At 25.7% G+C, this 14,528-nt stretch overlaps 2 protein-coding genes across 3 annotated transcripts in view; one reads left to right on the forward strand and one right to left on the reverse strand.

Annotated features, from left to right (window-relative positions):
- The window catches only part of LOC111690538 (protein pellino), a 48,960-nt gene extending 42,728 nt beyond the window's left edge, over positions 1-6,232 (reverse strand). The window contains exon 1 of the mRNA XM_023453040.2: positions 6,023-6,232. Within this exon, the coding sequence (XP_023308808.1) occupies positions 6,023-6,033 (11 nt within the window). The 5' untranslated portion in view covers positions 6,034-6,232. The remainder of the gene's footprint in view (positions 1-6,022) is intronic.
- A 2,084-nt stretch (positions 6,233-8,316) lies between these two features.
- LOC111690575 (transcription initiation factor IIA subunit 2) lies at positions 8,317-9,483 on the forward strand. 2 transcript variants are annotated; one of them, XM_046948680.1, is made up of 3 exons: positions 8,317-8,421; positions 8,861-8,974; positions 9,047-9,483. In XM_046948680.1, exons 2-3 carry the CDS (start codon positions 8,903-8,905, stop codon positions 9,296-9,298), a joined length of 324 nt encoding a protein of 107 aa, XP_046804636.1. In that variant the 5' UTR covers positions 8,317-8,421; positions 8,861-8,902; the 3' UTR covers positions 9,299-9,483. The 2 variants fall into 2 exon arrangements, with proteins under 2 accessions (XP_046804636.1, XP_023308847.1); XM_023453079.2 differs by lacking the exon at positions 8,317-8,421 and having other exon boundaries at positions 8,454-8,974.
- Positions 9,484-14,528: the final 5,045 nt, after the last annotated feature.

Below are 14,528 nucleotides of genomic sequence, written 5' to 3' on the forward strand. Positions count from 1 at the left end.
GCTACGGAATAATCTAATGTGATTCTTCACATTTTTTATGAATATCTAAAAAATGCTTAACATTTTACTTAATCTGTCATTTGTAGCCAAATACCAAGAGCAAAAGCACATTTGTTGCTGTTAAAAAGTTTATATCTAAAATATTTTAATATCTATTTGTATCCCGTTTATTTATTTTTCTGTTTTTGTTTTTGGGATGTACAAATATATTTATATTCTTGGAATCTTAAGGAATGGCAAAAAAATCTACGTCGCCACATTTCTTTGTAAAAACTATATAAGAAAAAGCAAAAAAAGAAAATTTTTAAGTTGTTTTTTAAAAAAAAAGTATAATGACAAAAATATACAAACATGCTGAGAACAGCATAAAAGAAAACTTTCTTCGTACGCATTTTGTAAATGTAGCATGGACCAACAACGATAAATAAGCCAATGTACTTTTAAATTGAATGAAAATTTTAAAATTTAAGTACATATTTGAAACATTTTTGAAATCTTGGAAAAAACAAATTAAAGAAACCAAAAATAATATATTGCGCAATTCGTATTAAAAATCTTGTAAATTAAGTTGCATCTGTTCGTTTTATAAATACCTATGTAATAGGTATATTTCGCACAATAAAGCGGTTAACAATCAGAATACATTTTTTACAACTTAAAGTGAAAGTTAATATAAAAAATCTCACAAATCAATGTAGAAAATCAAAAGAAAAAAAGTTTTTATAAATAAAAAGCAAATCAAAAATAAACAATACAATATTAAATTAATAGATTCATAATAAAACAAATAAAAAATTCATAACAAAAAACTACAATTTGAATATTCTAAAAATAAAAAACAAACAATACTTACCTACTCAAAGTCAGAGCAGAAAAAAATCTATTGCTAGTAATGAAAGTGATTTATTGTATGTCAGTAAGGTGGTTTAGTTTTTCAATATTTTTTCTTTCTCTATGGTTTTATGCACTTGAAATATTGGCAAAAAAAAAACAGCAATAGTAATTAAACCTAAATCTAAGGGTTTTAGAAAGAAACAAACAACATTGATATCTAGTAACAGTAGTTCTAGTTAGGATTACATTTACTGTTAATGATTAAATGAAAAAAGCCCCATTTGTCAGTAAAAAAATACTAGTTGGACTATAACAATAGTAGTAAAAAAAAGACAATAATAAATTCGAAGTTTTTAAAATAGAGAGGAAAAAAGCTAAATAAAACTAAAAGATAAACGAAATTTTATGGTTTACATCCCTCTATTTTTTCACTGGGTTGATACACAAGAAACAGAACAGCAACAAACAACCGGTTTTATTGGAATGTGCCAGTCAGTCAGTCAGTGACTGAATGTTATGGCTCCTCTTATAGATACTTTGTGTATGAATGTTTGTCTTTCTGTTAGCATGACTTTTATACACATTATTCCTTCTACCACCAGAGGGTTTTTGTTTTTTGTTATTGCTGCTTCAAAACAACCACAGTTACAAAAAAAGAAATATAATAATAACAACAAATACAAGGGAATAAGTGAAGAAAATAACAATAACAACAGCATGAAATAAAAGCAATTGGAAAAACCAGCTGGAAAAGTGCAACAAACAAACATGAAAATAAACAACCGACAAAAATAACGAATGTAATATAAAAAGGAAATTATAAAAAACAAAAACAATAATCAGATACCAACAGACTTACATACATACAAACTTTAAATCACACATATAAACAAAAATAACAACAACAATTATTGTTTTATAAGGGCGAATGTTGGTTGGAAAGGTGGCTAAAATGCGAAGGGAGATATTTTGTGTTGCCAATATTTAGGAATTGTTGCCATATTTTAAAGCCAAAATTATAAAAGTTTCGTTGACCAAATCGTCAGAATTATGATATGTTCAGTTCTGAATTATGTAGTATTATCTATTCAGGTACTTCTTTATCGAGTCTTCTACTTTTATGTCAAAGTTAGTTTTCAATAAGGACAATAGAACTTTAGTCGATATACTTTTGGTCTTCTAAAAAAACAAGAAATCTGGCATTATTGTAAAACATTTGTATCTTTGTATCAGGCATGGACATTTTAACTACCACGAAACATAGTAATTTTTAAAAAGAATTTTTATTGAATTTTTTTTTTAATATGAATATAATATTGGTCTGCAAATCTTAAACCCAGTGACCAAAGTATACTTTTCTCCAATAATGAACTGCGTGAATACAAAATTATCTTGAATCATGAAAAAGGAAGTCAATCTCCTGCACTAATGTCTAAAATATGGTTAAGACGTATTATCTGGAAAACTTGAAGTGGTCTGAGAAAAGATTCCTATGTTTTAAAATATTATTGGAAATTAAAATACGAAATAGAAAAAAATACAAAGGTTTTAGTTTAAACTATTGACAAGTAGGTATATAGTTTATTTAGCTAAAGTTTATAAAATACATACCTAGAATAAGTACTGGGAATAATGCAGTATTTTTAATTGTCATAATGTTGAATATTACTAAAGTATCCAAACCTGAGATTTACAAATGTATATGAGAGTATTGCAAAATATTTTTGCATGTAAATGTGGGAATTTATGGTAGAAAGAAAAAAAACAAACCTTAAAATTTCTCAACGTAAATATCATCTTTCACAGCACCATACATACGTATAAGCTTTTTGTTTTTGGTTTTATTTTTTCAATGAACATTGATGACAGTGCGACCAAGTTTTAGGTATTTTAGTAAACCCGCTTCCTCCCCTGTTTAGAGTTCATAATAAAGTTTTTTTTTTTTTTTGGTTATGCGAATCAAATACAAAAGAAATTTTTAATCAAAACATAAACTGTTGGAAAATTGAGAAAAATCGTTGCATTCATATAATTTGCTTTGACTAGTGTTTTTTATTTTTATTACAATTGTAAAACGCATGCGCGTACCAGCAGATTTAACAGACGTCAATGTATCCATTTTACTAGATTGTTTTTATATTGAATTTTATAAGTTTAAACGTTGTATGTGATCTTTGTTATGCTGAAAGGAATTCTAATGTCTATTTAACATCACCCAGTAATCTATTAAAATCACAATACTGCAAAGTGTGGTTGTAGTAGTTTTATCTATTGTCAGTTACCATCTTTATAATTAATTAAAAATAGCCAATTAAACTGCAGGGATTTTTTAAAATTTTAAATAAAAATACTAAAAAAATGAAGAAAAAATACAAATGCCAAAAACATTTGCTTCGAGGAGGGAATCATTTTTGGAAGTATGTCTAAAAATGCTTTTAAGAAAAGTTTATAAGAGATAAATAAGAATATAAATAGAATGAATTGTTTCTAAACTTTAAAGTTTACTTTCAATAGAAAGTTATCCAAAAAGGATTTTTGAATATATAGATACAAATGTGTTTTCAATTAGTATTAAAAGAATGTAAATTTATTTCTCTCCAGTTTAACTGATTTCTGTACTTAATCACATTTTTTGCTGTTCTTAGTTTCTTTCTTTTTTGATTTTCTCATAAATAATTTAATTATCTGCGTGTATAAACTTAATTTTTATAGTTGTTGCTTAAACTACAAATATATTGTTAGTTATTTAGTCACAGTCACAGGAAAACGAAATGAAGTGAACGTATAGAAATCTCTCTGCTCTACTCATTAACTATTTGATATTGTACCTATGTGTGATTTCATCATTAGAACAAATGGACAGCTATGACGTTATAATCACTAAGGTGTTGAGTTGGATAGTTAAGTTTTTAAGAGTTTTTTTATATATACATATGTTTTTTTACAGACACATGCAATATATGATGTAAGTTATTAATTTCTTTTCTTCGAAAAATGAAAAATCAATTAGCAATAGATGACTTTTGTAGAACATTGATTTTCACATTCATAAGTGATTGATAATGTTATTAAAGATTTATAAATCAAGTTCTGTGTACTAAGACAAAATCTATTTGATAATTTTACGAAATGCAGAAAATGATGCCTTTTCATATAATTTATAATTTTTTATTATAAATTCACACTGCTTAAGAGTAAATAAGAAAAAATATAAATAAATGTACTTAAATTTAAGTAAACAAATTAAAATAATTTCCTTAAAAAACAAAATTTTTTTACTAAATAAATAAACAAAATTTAAATTGTTTATTCAATATTTTTTATACACAAATTAAGCAAAAAACTAAATCTACACAGTTCAGCAAACAAATATTTGAAATAATATTAAAAAATGGAATTAAACATTGATTCATAGCAGTAACAAATAGATTTTTTTGTAGATTAACAAAAAAAATAAATAGCAAACTTTTTCTTAACCTAAAAAGCTTACAAAATTCACATTTAAATATATAATAGAATAAAACAAGCAGTATTTTAAATTTTATTTGCAATTATTAAAAAATTAAACTGTTTTTGTTTTTTAACAGTTGTTTGTTTATTTTTCATTGTTTAACTAATTAAAAGAAAGTTAAACGACATTTAATTCCCTTCATCTAAATACTAGACGTCAGTATGTATTGCAATCCAGTTATTGTCTGCCAGCCAAACTGGTATCAAACGATCAATCACTAGATATCGTTTAACATGATTAAGAGTTCAATACACTTTTTTTACTTTTTTTGTTGTTTAAACAATCACCTCTTTGTTATGTTTTATTTTATCATAGGACAAGAAAGTATTTCAAATTTAAAGAAATTATTACTGCAATCGTCTATATTTAAACATTACATGCCCCGAAATTTTAATTTCAAAATAGAATTAGTTAAATACGTAGTAAGCACTTATACACATGTCATAATTTATCACAATTTTTATTGATATGCATTTTATTTTCTACGTTTTTATACATTTAGAGCGTGTCAAGTAAGCGAGACAATTGCGTTTACTTCTCAAAGGTCTATGACTTTTAAAACATGCACGTTTTCTGATTTGAAAATCTTGTAAATTTTATTTTCAAACTACGATTTAAAAATTAATGCATGATAATTTTTAAAATTATATCTTTAGGTGTTTATTTATTATTATTATTTTTTTAAACAATTTACGGCGTATTTATTTTTTTTTTTTTTTGCTAGATAAAAAGTGAAAATTGTATGTAGAGGAATTCTTTATAATTGTTTTAAAATTTCTTAGAAATCCTTTAACTCGTTGACGCTCACTCAAAAAATAATTATCTCTTCTTTGAGTACTAATCGAATATATAAATTTTAATCAATTATATTATTGATATAATGAAAGTATATTTGTTTATAGTTAATATAACGTTCAAGGATTTTAGAAATATTTATTATACTCCGAGTTATCAAACAAAAAAACACTATTTGACAGCTATAGACGTCATTTGCATCTACTAGCGCTCTATCTATAAATATGTAATTTACGTCAATAATTCTATGAATTAGAAGCAAGTTTTCTATTGAAAATCACAAAAATCGATTTATAAATAAAAGAAAAATGAGCAAAATTCAGGAATTTTTTTTTTTTTTTGAAAAGTAAATTTTTTTTAAAAAACATTTCAGTATTTACAATACGAAAAGGGTAGATTGACTCGTACACAAGTCCATTCATAAAACTTTTCTATGATTTTATGATAAAAATGTATGTTGAATATCTTTTTAATGGTTTCATAAAAATTGTGACAATTCTGTTAAAAAACAAACCAAAATTAAAAATTTAAAAAATATATATTTCAAATACTGTGAACTCAGCAAATTGGATTTGGTTAATAATGAAATTTACCTATTATTAATGTACTATATTTACTCATTCAATCATACTCAATGGAACCATATTCTGAATTCGATAAATTGAGCATTCGTTAAACCGAGAAACTACTGTACTTCCCTTCTGTTAAAGTATATGTAATAACTAAAATTTCTTATAAGAATGTTTATCTAACTAGAATTCTGTTTAACCTAAATTCAGTTTAAAAGTTATAAAAAAATCTACAATTAAATAAATAAAATTATATAAATAAATTTATAAAATTTCTCTTTTAATTTAATAAAAATCATAATACAAAACTTACCGTTTAACCATTTTGTTGGTTATGCCTGAATTATTTTCCTGTAGAGATCCAATATCGTCGGATTTATTATAATCCAGTTTTGAAAAAATCTTTATGCGCCGGAAATTAATTTTGATTTTATAAAAACAAAATATTTACACACAAAATTTCTTTATTAATTATTTAATGTTATGTTTATTTTCTATACTTTTGCTATTTTTTAAGTTTAAACTAAAAATTAACAAAAAAAACATTAAAATACCAAAAATTATTTTAAAAACACTTTAGAATTTGCAAGAAAAAACTTCAACACACTTGGTAAATATTTGCTTAAAAAATGTTTTATTTATGTTTTTGTTTAAATAAAATATGTATTACTGCGAAAAAAGAATAATAATTAAAAAAAAACGCAATAAATATTGTCTGTTGAATTTATTGTTGTTTTTGTTATTGTATTAAATGACGTTGTTTTGAAAATATGTATATAGAAGAGTGATAGGGTGGTGGTGTAATTGCGAGCATATATGTTTGGATATTGGAGAATATGGAGTTTAATGGTGGCTTAATCATGCATTTGAAAAATATCCAACAACTGTAAACACACCAACAATACCCGCCCCCGATAAACAAAACATATGCCTTCACATATACAAACATACACACACACTCACTCATATTGCTCTAACAAAATATTCACAAAAACAAAAACAACAATAAAGAACTCCATAAAGAAAATGACGAAGTGATATGACGATAATAATGATGATGATGATGTTGTTGTTGCTGTTGATGATGATGTACATATCAAATTCATATTCTTATTTGCGTTTTTTTCCTTTATAATAATTTTAGTTATCTATTTTATCTAAAATTTTTAATTTTTTTCAATATAATAATATTTAAAGTGTAGTTTTTTACTGTTTCTTTTACAGGCTTTTTTTGTAGTGCAAAAGCACATAAATCATTAAATGCAGTTTTTTTCCAACCAACTGGGAAAAAAACCTTTTTAGTGTTTTACTAGATTTTTCTTTCCATTCTATTTGCTATTTTTCATATTCTCTGCTTATTTATATTAAATTAGCTGTATATAAATATTTTTCTGTTTTATTTACTTTATTTTTTCTTATAATAATTTGTATAATTACTTTTGCTTTTTTTTCTTTTATACACAAAACAGACAAACAAAAAAACTTTTAACAAAACATTAAATTTAACAATTTATATTCCATTTTCTGTTTAGAAAAATCTATAATTTTTTCACTGTGTTTAAAATTTTCAGGATAAATTGCTTTTAATTGCATTTATTTTATGTGTAATCTGCTATTTTTTTTTAGCAAGTTTTAAGTTTTATTTTTTTAAATATACTTTTCGATTCACTATTTCTTAACAAATGAACAAGAATCGCATCCACACCACGAAATGAATAAAATTGAACTGAATATGAAAAAAGTAACCATTTTTTCACTTTTGTTCCCGTACTGAGCCCTGCGCCGACAAATATTAACGACGACGGCGGTTGACTCTAAAAATATCTTGGGCGGCTTGAAATAGGCTGTAAGCTGGCTAGTTCTTAAATACGATAAATTTTTAATTTTCAACGATTTTAATTAAAAACGGAATCCGAGATATAAAAAAGTAGGATTTTGGAAAAAAAAATATTTTTTTATAACAACAAAACATAGCAAGAACAAAAGTTGTGTAAGATATTATGCAGGAATGGAAAAATGTAAAAAAAATAATTTTTTTATTAATTCTTATGCATTAAAAAAAATCCTTTTATAAAGTTTTATGTGGATCAGCCTACATTTTGCCGCATAGTGTAATCTAGGTATATAATAAAATTTTTAATAATCCAAATAACATTTTATTTTTTTTTTTTTTTTTAGCATTATAAAAATTTTAATACGTAATAGTAACCTTTCAAATGATATCAAAATTAATTTTTAAGAGAAATATAAATTGGGAAAATCTTTACAAAAGTTTATTTTTATTATTTGATCCAGATCATTGGCTTAAGGATTTTCGGTGGGTACCTTATTACGAGATGATACATGGCAGCCAGCATTCCAAATAGCACTATTTTTCAGACACAAGTAGAGTTCTATAAATCGGCTTACGAAGACTTTTTTGTCGAAAAAATATTTTGCTCAAACCACATCTATATAGGACGACATTCTTTACAGTTACAATAGACACTTCCCATTTAAAATACACTTGTTCGATGTTTCTCGCAAATACTTTTTTGTTTGAAGCAAAATTAAAAAAAATTGCCGTTTAAAATAATCTACTACAATTTGTAAATGTAATAGTTTTATCTATAATATATGGCAGCACATTTGGTGCTTTCAACTTGGCAGCACTTAAAACAAATTGTTGACGGACGGATTTCTTAACACAATTTTATCTTTTATTTTTAATAGGAGTTGTTATTCAGGTCTGAGTTGGGGAACAACTCTCGCGTCATCGTTTTTATTTTTTAAGGACGGTCAGGCTTGTGCTTGTTGCTGGGCTTTCGACAGGATTACTTCTCACCCCGCACTGATTTAATGCACTACTTCGTATAACTGTTCTTAGTTATGCGGTGTCTTCATTAAACGTGTGCTTTCGTTTTACCTCAGAGTGAGGTTATGTTTTTTATTGGTGGAGACCATAGAATACTCACGATATAACCTGGTGGAGACCATTTAAACTCGAATATAAACTGGTGGAGACCATTAAAACTCTGGAATTTTTTTGATTATGATGATTCAATGATATAACTTTTTTATTTTTGTGGGATAACCTGGCAGTTTGTGAGTTTAATAACTCCGCCAACACACTTCAAAGTTAAAAAAAAAAAAAAAAAAATATTTTTAATAGAATAAAGAAAAATAATTATTTACCACAAGAATCTAACACAAAATGTCCTATCAATTATATCGCAATACCACCTTGGGTAATACGCTTCAGGAAAGTCTAGATGAATTAATTCAGGTACAACAAACATCTATTTGCATCACTCTCCTACCTTCATACTTATCAATCTGTAATTTTATTTATTTACAGTATGGACAAATTACTCCTGCCTTGGCCTTTAAGGTTCTGCTACAGTTCGATAAATGCATTAACAATGCCCTGAGTCAACGTGTTAAGGCTCGTGTCACCTTTAAGGCCAATAAACTTAATACGTATCGTTTCTGTGACAATGTCTGGACTTTGATGTTGAACGAAGTGGAATTCCGTGAGGTACATGAATTTGCCAAAGTGGATAAAGTAAAGATTGTTGCTTGTGATGGCAAAAGTGCGGATTATAATTAGTTTACTTACGTTTTATTCATTTATATCAACGTCAATTCAGTTAGTGCTATCAATGGGTTTCAGGCACTGCTGTCTCAGCGGATGGTTAATTAAAAACTTTTCGTTGTGCAGAACTATTAACTAATTATGATTTATAGTATTAAGATTTTATAAAAAATAATAAAAATATGGAATTTCTAAAGTTATTAGAGGCAAGATTCATTTGGCGAACGTATAACATAATAACTGAAGGGCTCATCTGTTCAACATATGGTATGTATATCTAATAAATGTATTAAGAAAATATTTACTTGTGAAATTCAATATTAAAATTAGCTAACGTCCATTGCAATAAGTATGTAAATACATATTGCAATCGTGTTGAAACTTTGCATAGATAGCCCCTATGTAAGGACACAGGAAATAACTCCAACATATTTACCAAGACATTATATAAAAAAGAAAAGAATAAACATTTCGGTGCATACCTTTGCCAATTCCCCCGTTAGAGTCGTCTTTCGAAAATTTCACTTCTAATTTGTGGATATAATTGTACATACGTATGTGAAAACATAACACAGTCCGAATCTAATAAATTCCTAAATAATCAATCTATAATAACCTAATTCCAAATATAGGATCCCCCTCCGAAATTTACTTTAAATTTGCTATTTCACCAATTACGATAAAATCAATACTATTGCTCGGCAATGAAATCATTTTTTAAGAAAAATTATAATAGAATTAATTGGCCGTCTAGTTTCTGAAATCATAAAATTTTTCTTTAACCATTGTTTCACCGACCTTATTCCAATTACCTATGTATATTTCTTTGATATTATAAATTTGCAACATTTTCAAAGATGTTTTTGTATTGTCAAATAGTGATTTGACATTTTTTTGAAGTAACGACAGTTAGAATATGTTGTTGTAACAGTTTAACTGAGATCGATAGCTCCTTACCGGGAAATACTATTGTAGAGTGTAAACAGATGTTTAGGAATATGATATTATGTTTTTGTGATCGTTTCTGCACCAAAGACAGTGAAGTTATGTATAAATATTCCAATTTCAATATGAGAAAATAAACATTTATGTTAGCATTTTTGCATTTGCATAATCTAAAATTAGACATTATTTTTTAAACCCCTGCCATGGAATTTCTAACAATCGCGATATTAATTCCTATAATAAATAATATGAAAAGTATTTGAATAATTTTACCAAATTAAAAAAACAAATAAAGGCCTTTTAAGAATTGCTTCCGCTAAGTAAAGTTTTTTCAACAAATTGTTTTTTGTTATTAGGACAGTATTGGCTATAAGGTAATTATGTAGTATTTTGCCGCCAAAATGCGTTATAACCCTAAAATAATGCAAGACGTTCAGATCAAAGATTCAATTGTAATTGTTGGAGAATTATCAATATCAAACTAAATTTGTTAAACCTAAAACAAAATCAATTGAAATCAATCGTGGAATTATAAAAAATTTCCATAACGAAAATATTTTCAAACAAGTATGCATGTACTTGCAATTTAAAATATTTGTTTAATCTTACTAAAATGCGTCAGAATTTAAAATTTAAATGATAAAGATATTACGTTTTAAAATAATTTTTTGTTAATAATATAAATCATTATTATCATATCAAGTTCTATGTTCACGGTATTTATTTGACTAAAATAAATGTATTTTTAATTTTATTGTTGGCTTTTAAAATTCAGCTTACAATTAATACATTAGCAAGTATTTTTTTTCCAAAATCAATGATTTTTTTAAAAATTTAATTAATCGAAAATTAATACAAAAGTCGCGTGATACATGTTAATTTTAATTATTAACACAAGTTTAAAAAAAAACAAAACAAATAACAATAACATGTTTGGAAAAAATATGACACCATACAAGAAAGAAAAATAAATTTCTGCAGTAATTTAACAAACGAATCTATAGGAAAAATAACTAATGAGTTATCTTCTGTTGAATCAAGGTATAAACTTAGGATGCAAATTTTTACCACGCTTCGAATTCTTTTCAAAATAAACTTATTCATTATAATTTTATTATCATTATTTGGGAAATTGAAACCATTATAATATTTATAAATTAGAATCACCTGCTGAAAAAGTGCTAAAACTAGTTCTGTATAACGATTATTATACTAGTATAATACAAACAAATAGCATTTCATTATTCTGTTATACATTTCCGTATCCGTTATTATTATTACGAGAGCGATGGCAATGAATCACAGAGAAAATAATGACAATGCACTTAGAGAAACAAACTTACAATAAACATATGTTATCAAACTTATAATAGTGAAATCAAAAGTTAATAATAAGAAATACATAAATACATTCATATCTATGATATTATAAACGCTTTATCTAGGAAAATCAAATTATCAAAATCAATAAATATGTATGTATAAATGAGTAATAAAGTAAAGATCGACAAATCGTAATCCAATGAAAACTAATGTGTTAATTTAATTAACACAATAAATTTGTCTCATCAATATAATATTTACGTTTATTTGAATATGAGCATGTCTTAAATGAATGATTTAGTTAAGATGATGATTATTTAAATCTATTAGGAATTTTTTTGTGACAATTTTTCAAACTTTAACAATATTTGCCATGTTTTCTTTATAATTCTACCTACACACGTTCTACCTTAAAAAAACCTTGAAGTTGTCAAATTTTCCAAATAAAATTTATTAATTTTTATTATTTATTTAAATATTATCACTTAACTAAAAAAATCTATAATTTAATTAAAAACCAAGCAAAATTGATAAAATTGGCATATTTATTTAAGATAATAATTAATTTGTGGTGACACCTCAACTATCTATTTGTTTAAATTAATTTTGAAATATTAAGACAAATGTCTAATGGGGCGCGTATTATCAAAGTTAAACGAAAATTCCCCATTTTGTTTATATTTTTTTAGTAAATTATTTAAGATTATAGAAAATATAAATAATTAATAGCAAAGGTCGCAAAATTTTCAAGATAGTTAAAAATTAACGCCTGAAAATACAAAAGAAAAAACAAATACATATTTATTTAAATATTGTTATTATTATATTATAGCTGTTGAGTGTAAAATTCTTATCATTGATTTATACTTACTAATTTAGTTTGTATTTGTGTATTACTTTTATGTTATTTGTTTTATCAAATAATTAATCTCTGACTAACAATTTCAATATCAACATTTTCCTTTTAAATAGATTATTTATCAGTACATTTCTACACACTTTTCAATATACACATTCTAGTAGTGTTCTATTATCTGTTTTAATATGAATAGACATTTTTTTCTTTTTTAGGTTAGCAGAAGTTGTTATTTATAAAATTCCTCAATTAAATGAAATTCTGTTGGAAAAAGTATTGTTTTTTTTTTCTAAACAATCACAATCTAATGTTTACCAATAGGTCAATGGGCCAAAGAGCTGAGCAGTAGTTGTCTAAAGTTTTATATTATATTTAGGATCTTATTTGTAATAATTTATCACAGGTTTATGTTATAGATTGATTCCGACATGTGCCGTGTGTTATCAAGATAGATATAGTATGTCTAAAATAAATTCCACGATTTAGTTTATGTCAAATCGTTGAAAAGAATAAATTTATATAATTTTTTGTATATTCTTGAAGTGTTTGTTTCAAAAAGCCGGAAAACTCTCAAATCTCGGAGAATATAGTTCACTCTAGAAATCAACTTTCTTTTATTGATTATTTGAAAGTTTAATTTTCAAAGCTTTCATTCACAAATTGTTTCCAAAACAATTGACTTGTTATAGAATGGATAATACTCTAATTATTACTCATATACTCGTTTCTGCAGGTTTAAATTTAAATATATTCCATATAAACACTTGTATTTAAGTTACTCTTATTTGAAATATTCATACGTACATACATTTCTACATAATATTTATTTAAACTTATTTGCATATTAATTACCCATATGTTTTAAAATTTGTTGCCCTACTAAACATTTATAACAAGTATGTATTATTAATCTTGTTTTATTGTAATCTCAACACATCTGAACTGAAAAGAAAATGCCAACTCATAAAAGCCAATAAATGCTCTCTCATTCCCCCGCAAATATTTACATAGATCGAAAAGGTAAAATCGACGACAGAAAGACTAACAGACAGACAGACAGACAGACATTAAAGTACGGACTGACTAAACGAATGAAAAAAATTATAACAAATGAAAGGAAGATGAAAAGAAAAACAAAAATAATATACACTTTTATCATTAGCACTCAGTGACAATTTGTTTATTTTGATATCAAGCAACTTAAATATTTTAACCAAATAAACAAGCGACGACGAAACATATGCGGCACTTGTTAATTGTATAAAAATATTGCTCGTTTCTTCCTGCAATATCGTAAGTAGATGATAAATTATACATACAGTTCCTTTACCTCCTCTTTTGTTACCCTATTAGCAATAAATTCCATTATTAGAAAAAGGGTTTGTTTGTATGATTGACTACTGAAGTGTTCATAGTAGTGAGTGTAGTAATCGGTCTCTAGTTTCTTGTTGTTCTATTTCTTTAACTGATATCAGTTCACTCGCATAAAGAGCAAAATATCGTCGTATATACATACGCATAATAACAAAAACAATTGTTATCAATCAATTATTTTTTTTCATTCTTATAACAAAATGGTTTCTCTCTAGCTATTTTTACTCTCTTTTGTAAATTTTATAAAAAGTACATATTTTGCAAAAACAAACAATATCATACGAGAAACTAATATGTCTCGAGTATCATTTAAGGAATGAGTATAATTTACTACACTCAAACAAATTGTTATTGAATTGATCAAAAATACACATTCTGAAATTACAATCGATTAATGCCCTCAAAGTTATGAAAGCTGAATTCACCTTCAAATTTATTAGATCTCTTTAATCATAAAGTTTTAACAGAACCAAACCTCTAGTTTTGGTCTCACATAGTCTCTAATGAAGAAATCTATAATATTTTCCTCATTCAGACAGTGTGATATCTGAGTAATACCTTTTTTGTAGACAACGATATTCGATATACATATCTTTGTATTTCCCAGAGATATGGCGACCGACTATAACCAAAAAAAGTTATAGTTCCGACTGAATCTGATGCAAAAATAATTTCTTTAAGTGTATTTGTAATACAAGTAATATCGGTACTCTCGTTCTCTCGACAAAACAATTTGCCTATAGCTAC

The sequence above is a fragment of the Lucilia cuprina genome, chromosome 4 (assembly GCF_022045245.1).
Source record: "Lucilia cuprina isolate Lc7/37 chromosome 4, ASM2204524v1, whole genome shotgun sequence".
Classification (NCBI taxonomy): domain Eukaryota; kingdom Metazoa; phylum Arthropoda; class Insecta; order Diptera; family Calliphoridae; genus Lucilia; species Lucilia cuprina.

Bases quoted from the DNA above. Each gene is read 5' to 3' on its own strand.
- LOC111690575 (XM_046948680.1), top strand. From the start codon at position 8,903: ATGTCCTATCAATTATATCGCAATACCACCTTGGGTAATACGCTTCAG. The intron at 8,975-9,046 runs GTACAACAAACA...ATTTATTTACAG, and splicing joins GTCTAGATGAATTAATTCAG to TATGGACAAATTACTCCTGC.